Genomic DNA, 21,901 nt, shown 5'->3' on the forward strand with positions numbered 1-21,901 from the left:
CTTAGTTACTGAGAAGCGCGATCACCAAGGAAGGCACTCACAGCTTCCGTTCACGGCATGAGGAGCCGGGACAGGACAGTAGAAGGATATTTACGAGGCTGGCTCTACTGTGGCCAGGACAAGAACAGAGGAGGCCTAAAGCGAGACCTAGAGAGGAACAAGTAAGGTAGGGGAATGATGACAGAGAAGGAATTCCCCTGACGAGTGCGAAGAGAGAACCTAAAGTAGGTGGATGGAATAGGGGACTACGACAAGTAAAAGGATGACAGGCAGAAAAAGCCATAGTGATCGTAGTGCGATCGAACACCCCATAAGGAAGGGTCCAGCAACACCGAGGGTCCTCAGAGGAGCGGAAGAACCCACAGAGGACAGTATGCCGTCAGCACGAATAGACTAGGACTGCAGAGAGGTATGACTAGAGCACTGGTCGAGCGAAGCAGCAGAGGTGCAGGTACAGGAAACCAATCCAGAGCGAACCGAAGCAGCAAAATGAAGCAAAGCCGAGAGACGGTGGCCAGAGCACTAACGCCTGTGGTAAGAGGCATGAGCTGCGGATGGAATACTGCACCCGAGGCAGTGCAAGCGGGCTTTAAGTATCCAAGGTAGTTGCTTTCACGGTGGATGTAGTCTTTGCCCATGAAAGGTGTGGCGTTAGAAAACAGTTTTAACGTACGAGGTCAAAGCTGGGAAGGCTTCTTTGAATGCGATACGCTGATGTTCAGGTTGAAATGTCGTGATACCCAGAGCTTGAAATAGGTTCAGTCTAAGGGCAAGAGAGATTGGACAAATATTCATGACGTGGTGCCCAGTTTCCTCTTTTCCACAAGAACATAACGCATCTTCATGGATTCCCAATCCCGCAATTTATTGTTAACAGTTCCATGTCCTGTGAGGAGAAAAGCTGTCTGAAGGTTTGGATTCAGCCAAGTGCTTGTCTTATTCATGATAATCATGTCAGAAAAAAGTTTTCTGGTAATTTCACCTTTTGGGTTGGCTGTCCACCTATCCTGCTACCGGCCAACATGATCCCCGTTTGTTCTCGCGAGGGACATCGGTGTTGTCTTGGTTCTGATATTGAAGCTCTCTGTGATTTGATTGTGTTTAACGGAATGAGAGAGCCTGCAGTAGGCAATGTGGAGGTCAAGTGGGAATTTCCCAGTAAGGAAAGTGCGACGATGGAAGCTGTCGGAGATGCCATGGAAAGGTAAAGAAGGATGGTTCACCGAATGTAAAAAAGTTGTTCAGCTACAGAGGTTTTATCTGTGTGGGCGAACCAAACTGCCTGCCACTCCGTACGTGATAATGTGGATGAAAACAGTGCCGTACATCAATTGGAGAGAGCTCTGTCCTTCAATCCTTACTCTCTTCTTATAATTCTGGCAAGAAGAACAGTGTACTTCTTCACTTTTTCTCTGAGGTGCTGAGCATGCGTCATGAAGGTTGTTATCCAAGATAATGCCAAAATTTTTTTTAACAGAACAGCGGTTTTGGAGAGACTTTATGTGCGTAGACCTCACATGATTCGCTCCCAGGAAGCGCACATAAAGCTTACCTTTCAGCATTAATGTGCAATATTTATTAGGAGAAACTGTAAGCATGTAAGTGGAGGCCCAAGTCAGAGAATCTTCTTTAAGATGTTGTTGGCAGTAGTTTCCAAGGCCGCTCTTGAAGGTTCACAACAATGGCTAGTTCATCAGCATAAGAGGACATGGCAACATTAGGGAACGAGCGAGTCATCCACACATCAAAGACTATGTTTCATGCGAATGGGCCAACAATCGAGCCTTGGGAGTAGCCTCTAGTGAAGGGTCTGGAAATGTGAGAAAACTGGTCGAGATGGTCATTTTCCTGTTGGAGAAATAAACTCTGGAAACAATAGCACATCTTTCTAGAACAGCCAGCTTTGCGTGCCCTTCGGTTAACTCTAGGCCACCAGAAAATCGAAAGCACCTTGGAAATCGATGAAAATTGCACACACATGCTTGGAAGTAGAAGAGGCGGCACTCTGTAAGATGTTCAAGGTCTGGACAGTGGAGCAGCCTTTCTTGAAACCAAACTGATGGATACTAGTCAAATTAGCTGCAGAATTTGGAAAGACTCAGTCTGGCAATTAAGATCCGCTCCAGGACTTTCTCCAAGATAAGGAGGAAAGCAATGGGTTGGTATGCCTTACGTGGATCAGAGGAATTGAGCGGACTTTTAGGAATAAGCCTAAGATTTTCATGTTTCCATCGAGTTGGGAAGACGCCTCTCGGAGACAAGCATCGTAAAGAATAATAAGCTGTGAGGCCATAGACCACAGATGCCGGATAGCCTCGTATTCAGTGAGGACACCAGCAGTTGCCTTTCTTTTTTTTTTTGATACATTTAACTGCTTCTTCCACCTCCTCCCTAGTGAAGGGTGGTTCTCAATGAGTCGTTTGAAAAAAAAGGCTATCCCGAATGGTCTTCAATTGGCATTTCTTGTTGATAGTCAGATTATCCTTGATGATGATGGCAACCAGGACAGTGCCCATCGTATCGCCCTAGTTCATTGTTTCTTGATTATTATTGTTGTTTAAAGAGTTGATATCAGCAGTGCTGGTAACTTCGTGGACAATGGCCCAGGGTTTGAATTCTCTTCCGAGCGAACCAGGTTTCGCCATTCTGTCTGCTTTTCATGGCATATGGCACTGCAGAACTGGCGTTGTGCATTCTTGAATTGTGAAGCTAAGACTTTATTTGGTTGGATGGGCCTCTTCTATGTGTCCCAGCCAACTTTCCTGGTAACCCCGCCGCCTACACTCCTCCATAAATTTAACAGAACAAAACATTTTTCATGAATATTTTATTATGAGCAGTATTGCCAAAGGCGAATATTTGATATAATAGGCATCCTGGCAAATTCCGAGTATCCAATAGAAATCGATCTACCACCTTACAGAGCCGCACTTTCTGCAAATTATTCATGTCTATAAAAACACCGGTTGCGACTACATCACTTCATTCCGTTTTTTTGGCTCAATGGGATAACCATATCTTCAATACTGAGGATTGCAAGCCATCGTCATTTAGATGATTCTTTGAGATGATGGGCCATTGGAAAACTTGAAGCCGGGCAGTCGCAGACAGAGGTGGCACATTGACTTAATATGTCACCCAGTATTGTCTCGGAACCAAGGAAGCAGTTTCAGGAGAGAGAGAGGAAGCATTACAAGAAGAGCTGACCAATGTCGCCCGCGTGCTACGTCAACCAGAATAGACAGCTATCTGGCTCTAACAGCAAGACGGAACCCTATGATGTCCTGTCATCAACTGTATTTTGAGGTTGCTGCGGCCACAGGTGAAAACATTTCCAACCGGACTGTGTTAAGAAGGCTCTATCCATTGGACTTTACGCAAGAAAGCCACTGGTTTGTATCCCATTAACCTCAAACTACCGCAGAGCTCGTCGAAACTGGTGCCATGAACATGTTACTTGGAGCTCTGACAAATGAGGTATAGTTCTGTTCTATGATGAGACCGGTTTTAGCCTACAAATATATACGTTATTTATATGGAGGCAACAATGAAGGCGGTACCATCCTTCCAAAATCTGAGAAACGGACACTTATGATGGGGGTGGTGGGGCGGAATAATGATCAACGGTCACCCCCTTCACGTTTTTGATAGGAGTGCCATAACTGCCAAGATGTATCGAGAACAGATCCTCGAACCCTATGTGCAACCTTTAAGGGTTGGCCCAGATTTTCTTTCCTTGCAAGTAGAGCTCAAGTGGTGGAGGAATATCTTGGAACTGAAACTATCCAACGACTGCCATGGCCAGCACGATCACCAGACTGAACTCCGATTGAACATGTGTGGGACGCCTTTGGGCGTCGTATTGCACACCGACAGCCAACTCTTCGGCCACTTGGTGAGCTAAAGTCTGCGCTGGTGGAAGAATGCGATTTGTTGCCACAGAATCTTATAGACACCCATATACCGAAGATGGTTCACAGGCCTGCTTAGCCGTTGGAGGGGATCAAAAGTCTTACTGATGTCGTGTGACCATATTTTCGAACATCTTATATCGACTTCTGTAAGGTGACTTTTTTGGTAATTCTTATACAACCCCTACAAATGATCCTTATACCTGCCAGATGTTTCTATCTGTTTCATCGTTTCTATGGTACACCACCACCATAACAAATTTTGTCCCTCTTCATCGCAAGCTGCACGAGTAACACCACGTTTTCTACGTGTTCTGTTAATATTATCGAGCAGTGTGCTTACAATACTGCTGATAATTACAGACTTACAGCCACTAATTAATACCACTAGTGAAGCAAAACCTTAAGCAAAATCAAAGCAACTATAAAAGTGTTGGGGATAGAGTACCACAAATATCACACACAGCCAATATGTGTCGAATTGGAGCATATAGATTTCAAAGAGATCGACTGTCGGATAGCTTATCTATCATTCGTAGAAGAAGAAGAAGAATCGATCGTAGTTGTCCTCTACTACAACATCTTTATAAGTGAATCAAAGCTGATTGATGTTCTGAAGAGTTAGTTCGAGAGTTTGTGCCCTTTTCCAGAATCACTGTGGGCCTGTCCTCAACAGTTGGAATATAAGAGTAGACGACCGTAATGCTACTAACCGATCTAATGTTACGGTGAAATAATGGTGCCTGGAGCATATTGAACGGATTACCAGCGATTGATAAAGGGTTTTTCTAGTATGACGAATCAATCATCGTACCTTTTAAATCATGAATATTCCAGCGCAGATGTTCCCAAACTTTTATACTTTGTGCCCGTCTTAGTATTTCTAAATTTCATCCGCCTTCCATCTTACAGAAAAGGCGAAAATAAAGAGAGTTCACATAAACCTTTGCTATGAGTATACATACTTTTTTGAATTAATATATACTTCAATACAGTTAATGAAATAAAATCCGTTTCACAGCTGGATTAGTGGGATGGTTTGTTCATAGGTATCACGGAGTTTCGAAAAGGCGTGATTGTGGGAGTTCGTGCTTTAGGTGCTTCCATATCGGATATGGCACGTCTTGTTGGTTGCGCACGGCCCACTGCGGTTAAGATGTACGGTTAAGGTGTTAAGGTTAATGGTGTCGAACGGTTAAAACCACCTCCCTCCCTCCCGCCGACAGAACTGTAAAGGATTGCGCAAGGTGGATGTTCCTGTTGAGCGAAGGGTGCAGCGCGTTGTGCAGACTCAAAAGCAGTTCACTGGGCCACAGCTGATATTGCAATATAAATTGTGGAATGCAAGAACAATATCTCAAATGACGATTTGCTGCACACTCAGACATATGGGGGTGCCACAGTAGATGACGTCTCCTCACCGCTGGTCATCGTCGATGGCGAATGCTGTGGTGTCAACAACACGCGGGTTGGACATTGGAGGACTAGAAATGTGTGTACTGGTCGGATGAGTCCAAATAGCTGGTACATGTCAACGGACGCCTTCGTGTATGGTGCAAGCAACGTGAGTCCATGGACCATCATGCATGGTGCTCACTGTGCAGGCAGATGGCGGTGGTTGCTTAATTATTATGGGGCATGTTTTGCTGGCAAGAACTAGAACCTCCGGTGCGTATGGACCAATATTTCACTCATAAGGCCTACCCGCTGCTCTTAGGAGAACATGTGCACCCCCATGTTGCAATTTTTCCCAGACAGAAACGAGATCTTCCAAGACGATAATACCCCTTGTCATCGGGCCCACACTGTGCACAAGTTGTTCGAGGAACACAGTGAAGGTATTATACATCTTGATTGGTCTCCAAATTCGCTTTCAATCCAGTCGAACACAGGATGTTTGGAACGGGAAGTGAAGAGTGTGGACATGTAACCGTCATCTGTTCCGACACTGTATAAAGTCTAGCATGGCTCCAGATTCCTATGGACGTCTTCAGACATCTGGTGGAGTCAATACCTAGGGGAATAGGCCTGTTCATGCTACATGATATTATCAGTACGAACGGTGGCCTACCACGGTATTAGGTAGGTGGTTATAATTCAGTAATCACTGTGTGTTAGAGCCATCTTTACCTGTACCCGGTCTCAACTCTGTTGAGCATACTTTTGGTAGGCGTCGGCAGGAATTTGCCTTTATTCCTTCTGCAAACCAGGTTCAAGAGTCTGAAAAGTTTTGGCCGCAGTCTAATTCGAGCTCCGTTTGTCATACAGAAGTTCCTTGGGATTTGAGTTATGGCCCTGAGCCAGCCAGTCCAACTTTTCGAGTTATTTAAAATTAAGATTACTGGCTAGTAATTATCCACAAAGAAGTTCTGTATGACCGCTGTTCATGACATGGAGCGCTGTCATGCTGATACTGGTAGATTCCGTTTCGATAGCAATGCTACAGTATAGGTAGCGGATAAATTTTCAATGCATCCAAGTAGGCGATTGACTTCCTAGTTTCAGGCAGTACCCCAACGAACCAAATCCTACCAGCTGAAATAGCCCCATATCATCAGACCGCCAAATTCATACTCAAGACAATACACCAGGAAATCTCCACACCCAAACATGTCCATCAGAACGAAACATTGTGTTGTCCTTGTGCGACTGTTCTAGAACAATGAATGCTGGAAACGACACCACTCAAAATGCCATTTCGCATGTCGATTGCAATATCTGGCTCATTCGTATCTTTCTATCGAATCCAAAACTAAGCAGTTCACTACAGATGATTGATGTATTGATGGATGTTCCTGTGGCTCTTAGACATACTACATGATGGTTTCTATAGAGGTATATAATAATATGTGAGGCATCAACTACCCTTTTTATGATTCGTCGAACCTTCTGTCAGTTTGTGAAGCCGTTCAAACCTTGTTTATTTGAGATATCACCTACGGTCCTCCACCTATGAATAACATCTAAAGTTCAGAGGAGTCGAAGTTACACATACGTAGGGGTTATTGATACAGCATCCAACCACAAATCCGTGTTGAAAAGTCTGTAGGTTCGGTTCGCGACCTATACTGGCTTTTATAATACTTCCACTGCATATGCAGTCACCATGAGATTTATACTGGTATTTCTGAGCCGATGAGTACGCGCAGAGGACTTCTGATGCGCTACACTTATTCATGGAGGGATTTCAGAACACTTTTGTAATATAGTGCATATAAAATAACACATTATACAATACACTATATTATATAACTTTACTACACTTGCAGATTTATTAATTTAGTATGGCAAACGTACAGTGATGGACAAAAGTTAAGATATAGTCGAGCTTGCACACTTACTCCCTGTACAGCGACCTGCACATAGATCAAGCAACTGATGCAAATACACATGAACAATGCGCGAGTATGTGTATAGCATTTTAATATACAAATACTGTATAAATGGTTTTAATAGAGCAGCCTGACCATGACAGCACAGCCACTCTTTTCTGAGATTGGAACTGCCTCGTGACGGATCTTCCCCCCTCTCCTCTTATCCATTTCCTCTTATAGTATTGTGTACCTTAGGATTCTCTCGGCACCAAGCTTTTTATCAGGTCTTTTCAAATTTGCGTTCCATGTTTAGAGATTTGAATTTTTCTAAATGCATTAAGATCTGAATTATCTATCACATCCATGTATATCAATTTGAAACAGGACCCCAAGTCAGTGCAGAGGTGTGGTTCTTCTCTAGGGGTGATCACCACTATGACCTAGTTCTCAGAATATTCTAGTATCGGTTAGCCAATCATAAGTGGTCACTACAACTGACAACATGGCTTTCACTTAAGATATATCACTTCCTCCCCAGTTAACAATAAATGTTCTACATACCTCGTTCTAGGGTATGACACTCATATGGGTTGCTATTGATTAAACAATATGTGTTTCTCTACTTTCATTTATTCATTATGAAAGTTCTTTGAGTATTAAACCTATGAAAGTTCCTTGGTTTCATAAAATTATGATCATTCTTCAATTTCCATGTACAAGAGATTGAAACGAATTTCAGTCACTTTGTACATTTCGTCCAATTAAATTATTATCATATCTCTAATGTCAACGTATATACACGTCTAATTTGTTTAGATAAACAATATATAGCCTGATTATTACTTGTTATTGTCAATGTAAAAACGGCAATAATATTTGTCTAATATTTTTCAGTTGCCTGGACATCTATCATGATGAAAATCTCACTTTGTATTGTCTTGTTCCTTGGTAAGTATTAATGTTTTGTAGTTTGTAGCTGTTCTTATAGCGTTCTTTAAGGACAAATAAAAGTCATAAACTATAACTGTCTTATTGTGCAGTCATTCTTTCTGTATTTTTTTTTTTTTTTATTTATGAAATTTGCCACACGTTATAGCACCATGCCAAGTCGACCTATATCTCAGCTCCAATGTAGCGAATGCTAATCATAAGCATATCGCGTGTAGTGATTCGTGAAAGGCAAGATAAACCCCCAAATGGAGCATGACTAAAATCCACAAAGGGCGGAGGTGGAGTTGTATTTTAATAGTGAGGCCTTGTACTTTGGCCATTTATTTGAGCGAAGCAAATTTATCATTGAGTTTTGTCTTTATGAATGAAATATTTCTAGAGCAAAGCTGTGCAGTCTGGCGATTCGACCACATGTGATCCCTTGATTTTATACGATCCGCTCCCATTGCGCATTTAGATGTTATTATTTTTGTCTTCGTGCTGTTAGACCAGAGGAACTAGTTGTGATAACCTACATTTTCTGCTGCTAAAATGAAGTAATTTGTAGAAAAGTGATGAAATGAAATAACGCATTTTTGCTCACGTAAATTGATAATGGATATGGGTTGGACATTTTATGGCTTCGGAATTTGGGTGATAGAAACAAGTGATGTCTGGTCACCTTCCGCTCAACTCCTGAACTTTGCATTCCCCAATGCACTTCCTCTATGTTTAATAACATATAGGAAATGCACACCAGTTTGGAAATTATGTAAACAGGCTGAAGGAATAGTTGTCAAAAAAGCTTGTAACACTCTAGGCAATTATTTCATCATATTTTCTTTCATACTTCTTATTGTAAAAGTGTTCACAATGTAATTATAAGCGCTGTTGTAAACCACGTGATACATGTGGCTGGTTTTCGAAGGTCTCTGTAATGAAATGTAGAAATATGTCCGATTTATTTGATTTATCTGTTGAATAACACCTGTACAATTTCAGATCTGGTTTTATTGTTATTCATATCTTTTTCAAAGGGAACTTATGCGTTATCTCCCAACAAGTGTAACACAAAATAGGGATAAATAAATTATCAAATACTTGGTAAGAAAAAACAAGGCAGAGGAGGGAGAGGGCAAAACCAAGCTACACACTGAAAAAAAACAAAAAAAAAAAAAACACGTATTTTTAATAATAATAAGAAACACGTATAGGTTTGTGCTATAGCATCATGTTTATGCGTAAGCAACTACTAAGTAGTTATTCACAACTAGTTTCCATGGTATTGCACTACCTCGAATAAGTAGACTTATTCGAGGTAGTACAATACCATGGAAACTCGTTGTGAAGGCATTCATAATATCAGATATATTTAAATAATGCCAATTTTGTAACTACTTAGTTGCCTACGTATAAACATGATGCTATAGCACAAATCTATACATTAGTTAACTTCTTCGTAACCTGAGGTTATTGCCCTAAACAGGGGCTCACATCTGGTGAGTATGGGCATGGCACACCCAGGGTCCTGAGCTGGATATCATCATTCTTCTCTTTCTTGGTGATTCCCTTCTCTCTCTCTCAGGGTAATTCAGATTTTTTTTTTGCCTGGTGCAGCGTAAGCCTCAGGCTTCCTTGCACCATAAGGCTAATAATAATAATAATAATAATAATAATAATAATAATAATAATAATGTAATAAGCAAAACTTGCTTGCTTTTATGGATTGCAACAAGTTTCATTCTTTATTTAAGCGTTTTTTGTTTTTTTTTTTCAAACTGGAAAAAATCTAAGAAAAATTATGCACTGCGGATATTTGTGAACATTTGTCATTCTAAATACCATGGACATGTTATTACAAGTATCTTAAGCATGCAAGTTGAATGTTAAACGTCCAAAACTAATTAAAAAAAAAAATATATATATATATATATATATATATATTAACAGCAAAGATCTAATAACAAATAACTTACTGTTGTTGCGAGCAGAGCGCCATCTAACTGCAAGAAGACCATACAACACGCTAATAGCGTTGACCAACGTGAAACAGGTGCAATGATCACTTCTCACAAAACACTGATGAACTGAGTATAGAGAAAGGAGTAATTTATTTTAAACAGCCTAACTTCGTGGCGTTTTTACAGAAACAGAAAAGAAATTATAGTTCAAATGAGGTAAGTAATTTTACAAAAATAAGAAAGCAAAGGTGTGATGTCTATGTAATTAACAGTCATAACTAGGGCAGGTCAAGCAAGGCAATTGCCCGGAGTGCATCTTTTCTCAAATTATCTAATACCCAGTTATTGGATAATTTTGGTAAAGACGCTATTTGTTAAACTTAAGCTTCTTGTTGAACGTAAGGCAGCGTAGCGTTCTCATTAAACATAATGCAGAGTAGCAGGCTTTTTCTCAACGCAATGTACGCTAATATGTGTGTTGGTGATACGATTTCTGAAATTGAATGAGGGCTAATTACAAATAAACAGATCTTTCAAATGAAACAGCCTCCTTGCAAATCGAATTTGGATCCACTTGACTTCTATCTATTCCAAACTATCAAAACTGTTTTGTAAAAGACATAGAAATCGTTATCGGTGAATGAGTTCATGTAGCGTTGCCTAGAACTACTTATACAGTCATTCCGGGAACTTCATATTCATGCCTCACCTGTTTTGTCGATATTGCATCATTTTTATACTCTACTGTAAGTCTTTGGTGAATATTGGCTAAATTTTAGCCTTCTTCCACCAAAAAAGTCGTATTTCATTGCTCTACCTTTCTTACCAAGTTCAACAGACGTCATCGTGTCATTTTGTGGTGTGACTATGCCCATGCGCACAAGTATGATTAGTTGAAGAGGAGAAGAGAAATTAAACTCCCTCCTCACTTAAGTATTGGTGTAATTTAAAGGTTAAGGAGGTCGAGAGCTCCTTAATACAATGCAAAGCCATTCCATTTTTTCTCAATTATATTTTTCTGTTTCCATCTAATTCAGGATGAAAATTCAATGTGCAGTCAAAGAGTATTTCTAAGTATCTATGAATAGAAAAATTTGAAATATGAATGCATTTTTGAGAGAAAATTAAGTGTTATAGATTTTACATGGCTGAAGGCTAGTGAGAATTTTAACAAGAGACCAATTGCAGGATATTTTGGTTTAGTTATAATTTCTTGGGAGAAAGACCTACGCGGAAATTAACTAATTGTAATAAGAGATTAAACAACACTGCACTCCAAACTAAATTTTAAAGTAAATAAATGATCGAGTATTAAAATAAGAAAACATTCCAATAACCGAACCATTTAGAGGCCAATTTTGACAGTACAAACACTGTACAGTTTTATGAATTAAATAAATTAAATGAATCCACTGAATTGTAATTAAAATTCATAAACATAATATGTTCACGTTCATGACATGCACCTCTCCTTCAGTAACAGCCTCACGTGTATGATAACATGTGAGAGAGCGGACGTAGGGATGCTGTATGTGTGCAGTGCAGATTGAGAGTGGACAAGACGAAAGACTTAAGTGGCTTTGAATGTGAAATGGTATTCGGCGCCAAACAGGATTGCAGTATCTCCGAAACTGCAATCCTGTTGGGCATTTCACTTGCAACTGTTTCGGGTGTATCGGGATTGGTTCATTAACGAAATAACATACAGCATGGAGATCCACTGGTCGGAAACAGCTCTTTCATACGAAAGACTAACAAGACCTGTACAAGTAAAACTCCTGGCCATATCGCCGTGATGAGTATTATTGTCTCTCTCTAGTACATGTTCTGCTTATCAGCAATAAAGAATTTATTTAAGAGTAACCGAAAGCGCACAGTCAGCCAAATAACAACCTAGTGCAACATTGTAACAGAAGCGGCATTTCAAAAAATCACAACTGAACCGGTTTACACTCCAATCAGCAAACCGCAAGGTGCGATTACAGTGGTTGTTGTTGGGTTTTTAGGCGCATCGGCAACTAAGGCCAATGCTCCTCCATGTATATTGTCAGTAAATTGTGTGTTCTGAGGTCGATTTTTTGTTTGCTAGACGAAAAATCCGAGTTTCAGCGAGGAAAAACCATGCTACCTTCATCTGAGACAAACTAGCTCAGCCACGTTGTGAAATTCCTCTCGTCATTGACGGGATGAACTCAGGTCTTTTCCACCCGGTGGGGGGATTACGGTGATCCTACCAACTGGGCTACCCACGAGGGCGATTAGAGTGGGTTCAGAAATACTAACAACGGAGGACTGGAAAACCACTGCCTAGTCTGACGAATGTCAGTTCCTGTTGTTTTACCATAATGGGAGTACCAGAATATGGCATAAAAAGCATGCGTCCGTGAACCACCTTGCCAGGTGTCAACGACACAGGCTAATGGTGGCCGTGTAGTGGTGGGGAAGGTGTACGATTTTGTCTTACGCATTGAGCTTCTTGATACCAGTGGAACAAAATTTGGATGCCACAAATTATCTAGGGATTATTTTTGACTAGGTGCGTCCCTTCATAGCTGCAGTGTATCCATCTGCGAATCGATTCTTCCAATAAGATAATGCACGATGCCTCAAAGTCAGATTGAACAGAATTGGTTCCTGAATTATGAGAAGAGTGAATTCTTCCTATTGTGCTAGCTTCTCCAGTCACCAGATCAAAAACTAATTGAGCACCTGGGACAGATGGGATGAATCTTCGGAGTAGATATCTGCAATCATCCATTTTCAACGACTGTAGCAGGCAATTAAGCCAATGTGGACTACCATTATTATTCAAGGCGTGCCTCGTTAAAGACTTCGACCCCTTTTTGAGTCCAGCAACGACAAGCTGATCTCAGAGCTAAAGGGGCTAATGTTGCTAATGGATGTTCCAAAGTTGAATTAACATAATCTTTAATCCTTCTCTTAAAAGCCAATCTGTCAGCCTCAGCAGATGGCCAATTAACTGGTATTCATGCTGTGGTGTTTCTCTGTGTGTTTCAGAGTTTGGACGATGGCTGTGGTGTACTCTGCTCTCCATGGTGCCAAGAACAATCAGCTGTGCTGAGATCTCATCCAACAGGAACATAAAAGCCTTCTTGGGTAGCATTGGCAGGATCGCCATCCTCCCCAAATCTGGTCGAGTCCCGTTGATGACATGAGGAATTTTTATGGGCCTTTTCACAACGTGGCTGAGTTAGTCGGTCTCAGGCGAGGGTAGCATGATGTTTTTTCCCAGAAACTCGGGTTTTTCGTCCAGCAAAACAGAAAATCAACCTCCGAACACACGCAATTTACAGATAATATACACGGAACAATATAGCATTAGTCACTGTACTCTTAAAATCTCATAACAAACAAACGAACAGTAATTTTCAGGTATTTTGTTGTACTAAAGCAACTATGGTTATGAGGCTTCAGTGTGTTTTGTCTGTCTGTAAATTGTCATGCATTTTATAGTCAGTTTTCCCATATTTCTGTTTTTTCATCAATAAAACCGAGATTACAGTGATACAACTGAAACCTTAACAGGAGATTGACTAATTCGGACACGATATCAAAATGCCCATAAAAATTCCTTGTTGCTTGACGAAATTCGAAGCCGGACCTTTTCACTTGGTGTGGAAAAATGTCAATTATAGCTACTGAACTGCACGCGAGACTTCTTCTTCTTCTTCTTGGTCCTTAGCTGGCAGCTGGGGGAGGCGGTTGGCCACTCAACCAGTATGCTGCTGTAGGTGCCGCAGGGTTTCGGACTTGCTCTGTGATGTTCTTCCATACTTTACGATCCATGGCGTCAGTCCTGGCCTGGTTAAGGTCGAGACGTCGGCTCTTCAAGTCATTTTCCACTTGCTTGGCCCACGTTTTCCTAGGCGCGGTCCGTTGAATGCTCCATTGGGTGGGTCGTTGTCTCCAAAGGAGTGTGGATGGTATTCTGTTCGTGAACATTCTACATACGTGGCCAAACCATCTAAGCCTTCGCTTCTGGATGTGGTCGGCAATGGTTGGTTGCTGTTGGCATCTGGCGCTGATGGTATCATTAGTGATGCGGTCACGAAGTGAGATGCCCAAAATCTGCCACAGGCATCGCATTTGGAATACCTCAAGTTTGTTTAAATCTAGCTTGAGACAAATCCATGTTTCTGATCCGTAAAGGAGAATGGGCAGGATCAAAGTCCGGAACAGTCGGATTTTAGTCTTTGGGGAAATGTTGGTCCTCTTCCACAGACACCATTTGAGCGAGCGAACGCAGTGGCCGCCTGTCCAATTCTGCTGTGGATTTCCATGGTGGATGCAACTTTCTTCTCCTGGACCAGCGACTCAAGGTATTTAAAGTCCTGCACTTGCTCGATCTGGACGCCTTCGAGATAGATGGTGGCTTGCGACCCATCTGTTGTCAGGGCCTTTGTCTTATCAGCATTGATCTTCAAACCGCATGGCCGGGCAATGATGCGGGTAATGTCGTAGAGAATATCCGTGGCTTCAGAGTCGTTACCAGCAAAGATAGCACTATCATCGGCAAACATCAGGTCAGTCACATAGTGATCCTTGTCATATTGTATGCCCCGTCTGTTTCTGAATGCTTGCCTCATAATGGCGTCGACCACGATGTTGAAAAGCAACGGGGAGGCTACATCCCCTTGGCGACTCCAGTTTGGATGGTAAATTCCTCAGATAAATCCATCTGGCAAGGACTCAGCAATCCTGGACTATATTCTGATCAACGCCCGATTTCGCTCATCATCATGGACGTTCGTGCCATGAGGGGACCTGATTGCGGATCTGATCACTACCTCATCCGGGCTAAGGTGCAGCTCAAATTACGGCATGCAAAAAGGTCATCTCGGTCAGCCAAGCTGGACTGGAGGCAGCTAATGAATACTGCCAACAAAGGGGCATGTCAGATCGCCCTATCCAACCACTTCGAGACGCTAGCCGTGCCCGAGGATATAAATGAAGAAGAAAAGCAGATCTCTGATGCCATCCTGGAATGTGCCAAGCCCCTATGTCCACCTGCCAGACGTCGAACGCAACCATGGATATCAGACGAGTGCCTCGACCTCGTGGACAAACGGAAGCAGGCAAAGTTGGTCGACTTTGAACGGTACCGGCAGCTAAACCGAGAAGTCCGACAGAGGATGACAGCGGAAAGAGAAGCATACTGGAACCAAGTGGCAGACGATCTTAAAGTGGCGGCATCCAAGAACGAGTACCGCACTCTCTACCGCACCCTCAGATGTCTGAGTGGAAAGACCAAATTGACTAGTGACAACATCAAGAATGCTGATGGGACCTTCGTGCGATCACCGTCCGAACGCCTGCAACGGTGGAGTGAATTCTTCAAAGCATTGTATAATCACGACCCACCTCAGGGACCGCCAGAAGCCGCACTATCGATTGATCCCCCTGAAGTCTCCATGGTCGATGTTGAGCCTACAGTAGAAGAAGTGAAAGCAGCCATACAATCCCTAAAGAATGGCAGGGCACCAGGAGTGGACCAAGTCACCACAGAAGCGATCAAAGCCGGGGGAGATGTACTGCTTCGCCGACTACACTCACTCCTCAAAACCATCTGGTGCACTGAACAAATTCCGCTAACATGGAGGAAAGCCATTATCGTACCGATCCACAAGAAAGGTGATAACCGGGATTGCAAGAACTACCGTGGCATCAGCCTCCTTTCCATCATCGGAAAGGTCTTTATGAAGTCAAGGCTGCAAAAACATCGCGAGCAAACCAGTCGAGAAGAACAGGCGGGATTTAGACCCGGGCGAGGATGCTGTGATCAAATCTTTGCCATCCGTCAGCTGATGGAGGAGAGGATCCGGTGTGGACAGCGAACCGTCATTGTTTTCATTGACTTTAAGGTCTGCTTTCGACTGTGTCCATCGGCCTGCCTTATGGAAACTACTAGAGGTCGAACATGTACCTCGAAAAGTCATCACACACGAGACTACAATTCGCATCATGACCGTCTAGCCTTTTGAAGCCCGATTACGCGATTCTTTTGAAGATCCTTGAATTGTGTATACGCTGCTCGTAAACGCGACCTGGGAATCTTAAAAGCTATTCTCACAAACTGACTTACTGATATTCGATCTTTTTTTGCAACTAATTATGGCATACAACATACGAACTGCTTCAATAGATTTATATCGCCATATTTTCGCTTTCGGTACAGCCTGCTCAATCCATTGTGCGCATCATGACGATGCAATGACCTGCAATTTTTCAGATAGTTCCATCAATGAACTCTTTTTAGGTGGTAAAATTTTTCTTCTGGGATAAATGCATTTTAGGTGGTGAAATGCAAAGTAATATTTGTTTTATATTCAAGGGCAGTAGAATTATTTCAAGATAAAAAAGAGAAGAGGAGGTTGGTTGTTATAGGGATTTAAGCACATCAGCAATTTAAGCCATATGCGCTGTTTATAAATTGCATTAGTGTTCTGTGGTAGATTTGCTGTTTTGCTGGATGAAAAACCGGTTTCCGGAGGAAAACCGGGTGGCTTGTTCAAATAGCAGATTGCTTGCTCAAATAGCTAACAAGGCGGTCAAGTAGCTAACTTTTACAACTCGTAAAAAGGTGGACTGAAGCATTTATTATTTTTTAGAGCTCGGAATTTCTCTAAATAACAGTTTTAATTTAATTTCAGGGAAATATATTTTTATTTTTTTTTTTTTCAAAAATAGTTTACTGAAATTAATCAAATCTTGTAACTATTTCAAACCCTCTCAACTTTGTAATTTGAAAAATTACTCTGGTTTCATGGACATCGTATGTTTACTATTGTATACAGATAGCTATTAAATTTCAAAAAGTATGAGCGTCCCCTGCCAAAAAAATGTCATACTTCGTTTATGATTTACCTCCAAATTGCTTTTAGCCAGCGTGTTGTTAATTAGTAGAATACACTGGTATGCAAAACTTAAGCACCAACGCTATTTCTAAAGGTTACAACCACACAATCTTTACTTAAGGTACTCTTTACTGATGAGAATAGATTCAGTCTCAGCAGCGATTCTGGACGTCAGCTAATCTGGCGAGAGGTTGGCACACGGTATCACCCCGCAAACATCACTGAAAGGGATCGATATGACGGTCGAGATGTTCTCGTCTGGGGAGGCCTTACCTTGGATGGACGCACTCAACTCCAGATACTGGAAGGCGGTACTGTAACCGGTGCACGCTACTGTACTGAGGTAATCCTTCCCCATGTGCGTCTGTTCCTAGGTGCCATTGGTCCCGAGTTCGTATTTATGGATGATAACGCCACACCCCATCGCACTGCAGCTGTTGATATGCTTTCGGAAAGTGAGGACATTATTCGTATGGATTGGCCTGCCCGTTCCTTTGATCTAAACTCCATCGAACACACCCCAAGAACTTATCAACAACATTGTTCTAAGTATGGACTGGCGGTGCAAAGCTTGCATCGATATTAGGGGTGGCCATATCTCCTATTGAGGACCACCTCTTCCCTTTGTTCCATCTTTGGCAGTGATGTATCTGTATCATGGCAGCCAGTGCTATGTTGCCATTTTTGAATATACTGTACCGTTTTGTTTCCGCTTTTGTGGCTGTGTTGTTTCCTTCGTCATTTCTGTACCTCACGAGGTTCCTTTGGTATGCTTTTCCCATATCTAGGCCACTCCTATGAGAAGCCACAGGTGAAAACCTGACTGGTCCTTAAGTTTTGCACACCAGTGTACGATACCTGTATGGGTAGCACAGACTGACAGCGTGAGGAAACTCAAACGTTAACTGGAGATAGTTACTGAATAAGGAGAGAGACTATAATTTGTTTTTGTTTTTTTTTAGTTTTTATAGATTTATTATTTTTTATTATTATTACTCTTACCGTTAATTTTTATTATTTATTTTATATTTTTTAGTTATGTATTTTATAATTTTTAATGATATTATTAATGATATTATTATTATTATTATTAAAATTTATTGAGTTGCTTTGACTGGAAATACGATTAGCTGCTGAATGAAAAACTCGAGTTTCCAGAACAGCTACTTTCCTCACTGAACGATATAAATGAATTTATTTATATTGTAGTATGATTTTCCAATCATAATATCATAAACAGTTCGTTTTTTTTTTTTTTTGTTTTATTAGTTATTATTTTCACATTTATAGCAAGGAAAAAACAATGATTGGATTTCTCAAATCCCATAAAATTTTCTAAAAGACATAATAATAATAGTGAAATTTCTCCTTACAACTTTATCCTTTTCCAGTGTCGGAAAATATATTTATACGAGGGGTAATCATTTAATTCGCGAGCTGGTGCAACAAGTTCTTATCTTAATTTTCATCATCTGAATTTTCTGTGGGTTTCTCCTCGAAATACTCTCCCTTGAATTTTACACATTTCGCCACCGTCGTATCCACGCATTAATTGCTTCTTACAAGCCATTTTTCGAAATATTGCGAAGTGCTTCCGTTGTGGTTCTGCGAGCATCATTTTGTCGGTCGCGAAACGCTTGCCTTTCAGAGCTTGTTGTTGTTGTTGTTGTTGTTGTTGGTGTTAGATTTTAGGAGCATCGGAAACTAAGGCCATGTTGCTCCGTGTACATTATCTATAAATTGCGTGCATCCTGAAGTCGATTTTCTGTTTGCTGGACGAAAAAAAAGAGTTTAGGGGAGAAAAAACCATGCTACCCTCGTCTGAAGCCGACTAACTCAGCTACGTTGTGAAAAAGACCCATAAATATTCTTCCCGTTATCGCCAGGATTCGAACGCAGGCCTTTTCCACCCGGTGTGGGGAGGACGGCGTCCTACCAACTGTGGTACCCGCGAGGGCCCTTTCACAGCTTTCTTCAAATGTGGAAACAGGAAAAAATCACAAGGAGCTAAGTTCGGCGAATAAGGGGGATGTGGCAGAACCTTGGCATCTATGGCAGTGATCACTGCCTGCACAATATTAGTAGTATGGCGCCTGGAACTGTCTTGATGGAGAAACCACTTCACACCGGAATATGGCTGTTCTACCGAGACACTTATTACCATACGGACCATTCATCTCTTTAACTGTTTCCGATGCATTTAATCCCCGTATGACACAATAACGAATCACATGTCGCTGTTCAATCTGTATGTCTGACACGATATTTGCTTCCAAACGATCATCAGGGACACGCGGCTAAAAAACTCTTCACGCAACGCTAGCACGACAAGTACTGGCATGCACACACAGTCTCCTCAGTAGAGAGAGCGCCTCTAGCGGCAGTTGTGGAAAGTGCACGCGGTAATTATAAAATCTTGCACCATCCACGATTTAAATGATCACTCCTCGTATACAAAAGAAAAAGAAGCAAAATTTGCCATTCATTCGAACGTATGAGTAACACAGAAATTATGAATTTATGTGTAATATATGCACCAAATATATATTCAAAATATGCACCAATTATATATTTGAAAAATAGGCACCAAATATTATACATCAATAGGCACCAATTATTATACACTAATAGGCACCAAATATACACACCAATATGCACCAATAGCCGAGTGGTCAGCGCGAGAGTGCAGTAGCACACGCTCTTTGAGTAGACCGGGGTTCAAGCCACAGACTGCTAAGTACGGTTTATCTGCCAACCCGCACTGGACCAGCGTGGCAGATTATGGTTCATCTCCCTCAACATGAATCGTTGAGGAGGCTTCCATCCTGCGATGGACTGATAATGGCTACAGTTTACCTTTACCCTATGCGCCAATATATCAATACCAATATGTAACAATATATACCAATACATGCACCAAAAATGGTTACAGAGATGTAGTCAGATGGTCAGTAAACCTAATGAAGCTAATGTTATCACGATACTTTAAAAATAACAGATTGACAGTCAAACCAAGGGTATCATCATTCTTCTCTTTCTTGATGACTCCCTTCTACTTCTCTCTCTCTCTCTCTCTCTCTCTCTCTCAGGGTACTTCGGGAATTTTCTTTGGCTGGTGCAGCATAAGCCTCAGGCTTCCTTGCACCATATGGCCAATAATAATAATAATAATAATTGTACTATCAGCACCAAGTCTAGTGTATGCAGCGTCTAGTGGTTTGATGCAGTCGGTTTGTGATGAAAACGAAACAGCCATTTAAATTTCTGTAAAGCAAAATATGCTGAATTCATGCATTACTCTGTTATTTCAAATGGAAAGTGACAAAAAGCAATGAAAACTGGCCAGCCACAGGCCGCTTGAAGTAAATAGAGACGTCAGGTGCGTGCATACAGCACGGGAAGCCTGCCAATTAATTTTTTCTAGAACAGCAGAGCAAGGACGATCGAGAGTCATCATCCTATTACCTAACACTAACAGCTGGCTTCAAGAAGAGCAACGCCCTCTTCGTGCGTGTGTAATTTCAGTGCCAACAGGGACGTCTGGTGTCTGCCTCCATGCCAAGGAGAACTCGGTAATGACGCGAATATTTTCTGCAGTAGCATAACTCGGCTGGAGAGTTATCTTAATGATGAAGTAGAAATACAATTTGGCTATTATGATACCATATTTTTCTAGAATGTCCACAGATTAATGTACCACATTAACGCAGAGGTACCTAAACTTTTATACCTTGAGCCCCTTAAAATTTTCAAAAATTTCACATGCCCCAACAAGTTCCAACATAAGTGCAAATAGAGTGATTTGACATAAAATTTAGCAATGACTATGCATACTTTTATAAATTAATATATACTTCAATATATGTAATCTTAAAGACATAAAATAATAATAATATAAATAAATAATAATAATAATAATATACCTGTATTAGTGGGATGGTTTGTCCATATTTAGTTAAAAAGTGCTTCATGGAAACAACAAGCGTCCCAAAAAAACCAAGTGGGCCCCCAGAGAAGGCTCATTCCATACTTGCGAACCTCTGCATTAACGAAAGATCATCTGAATGATTATTTATTGAAAGAAATTTAGCCGAAAAGATTTTAGCGAACTTATTGAATTAGTGAGAGCAAAAGATCGAAGAGGAGCTCAAATAAACTGAATTTTACTACATGCATATATATTTTTTTATTTTAATATGTTATTTGTGTCAGCATATAAATAGAGATATCAGTTTGTCCCTTGTTCGTTATATTAATTAACAAAGCTATTACATAATTCGTGGTACTTTTGTTGATATTTAATAAATGTTAAAAAATGTCTCTTTGATTGCTAGTCTTTGAAGTGTTGACAGTATCTCTCTATTCAAACATAAACTATGGGCTCGGTATTTCGTACAGAACACTGTCCCCTATTTGAGCGAAATCGAGCTATACCCCATTTCTTATATCTGAATTGTGAGATCTGGGTAATAGTTCTTTCTCTTTTTTTGGCTGGTGTGCGCACTTGAGGTATTTGGAATAAAGGTCTAGAAGAATATCTAAAAAAAAAAGTCCTGAAATTTTGAAAACGGTCAGAGCTGCCGTCCAAAATTATCGGAATATTTTTGCCAGGGCAATATTATAGAATCGGAATTGGACCTAAATCTCACCAGAGACCAACAAAACATAAGGTGAAAATTTGGTGTCCATTCGACTTTTCCCTCTCGAGTATTGCTCGAACACCCAAACTAAAAGATTTCTGCATGGCTGTAGATTGTAAATTGATCGTGAAACCTTTCCAGGAATTAACAAAATATATCCTAAAAATTTAGTGTATATTTGATTTTTCTTTATCGAGTAATGCTCAAACATCCAATATACACTTCCATTAATGTCTAATAATTGGAAATTTATTTTGGACAACTGGAAGT

At 41.1% G+C, this 21,901-nt stretch overlaps 1 protein-coding gene across 1 annotated transcript in view; it reads left to right on the forward strand.

Annotated features, from left to right (window-relative positions):
• The first annotated feature begins 881 nt into the window (after positions 1 to 881).
• LOC150091671 (uncharacterized) overlaps positions 882 to 21,901 on the forward strand; it is a 38,377-nt gene continuing 17,357 nt past the window's right edge. The window contains exons 1-3 of the mRNA XM_090369187.1: positions 882 to 1,204; positions 8,120 to 8,173; positions 10,896 to 10,999. Of these exons, the coding sequence (XP_090225313.1) occupies positions 882 to 1,204; positions 8,120 to 8,173; positions 10,896 to 10,999 (481 nt within the window). The remainder of the gene's footprint in view (positions 1,205 to 8,119; positions 8,174 to 10,895; positions 11,000 to 21,901) is intronic.

Source organism: Mastigoproctus giganteus, chromosome 1 (assembly GCF_048544385.1).
Source record: "Mastigoproctus giganteus isolate SK-2022 chromosome 1, ASM4854438v1, whole genome shotgun sequence".
NCBI lineage: Eukaryota > Metazoa > Arthropoda > Arachnida > Uropygi > Thelyphonidae > Mastigoproctus > Mastigoproctus giganteus.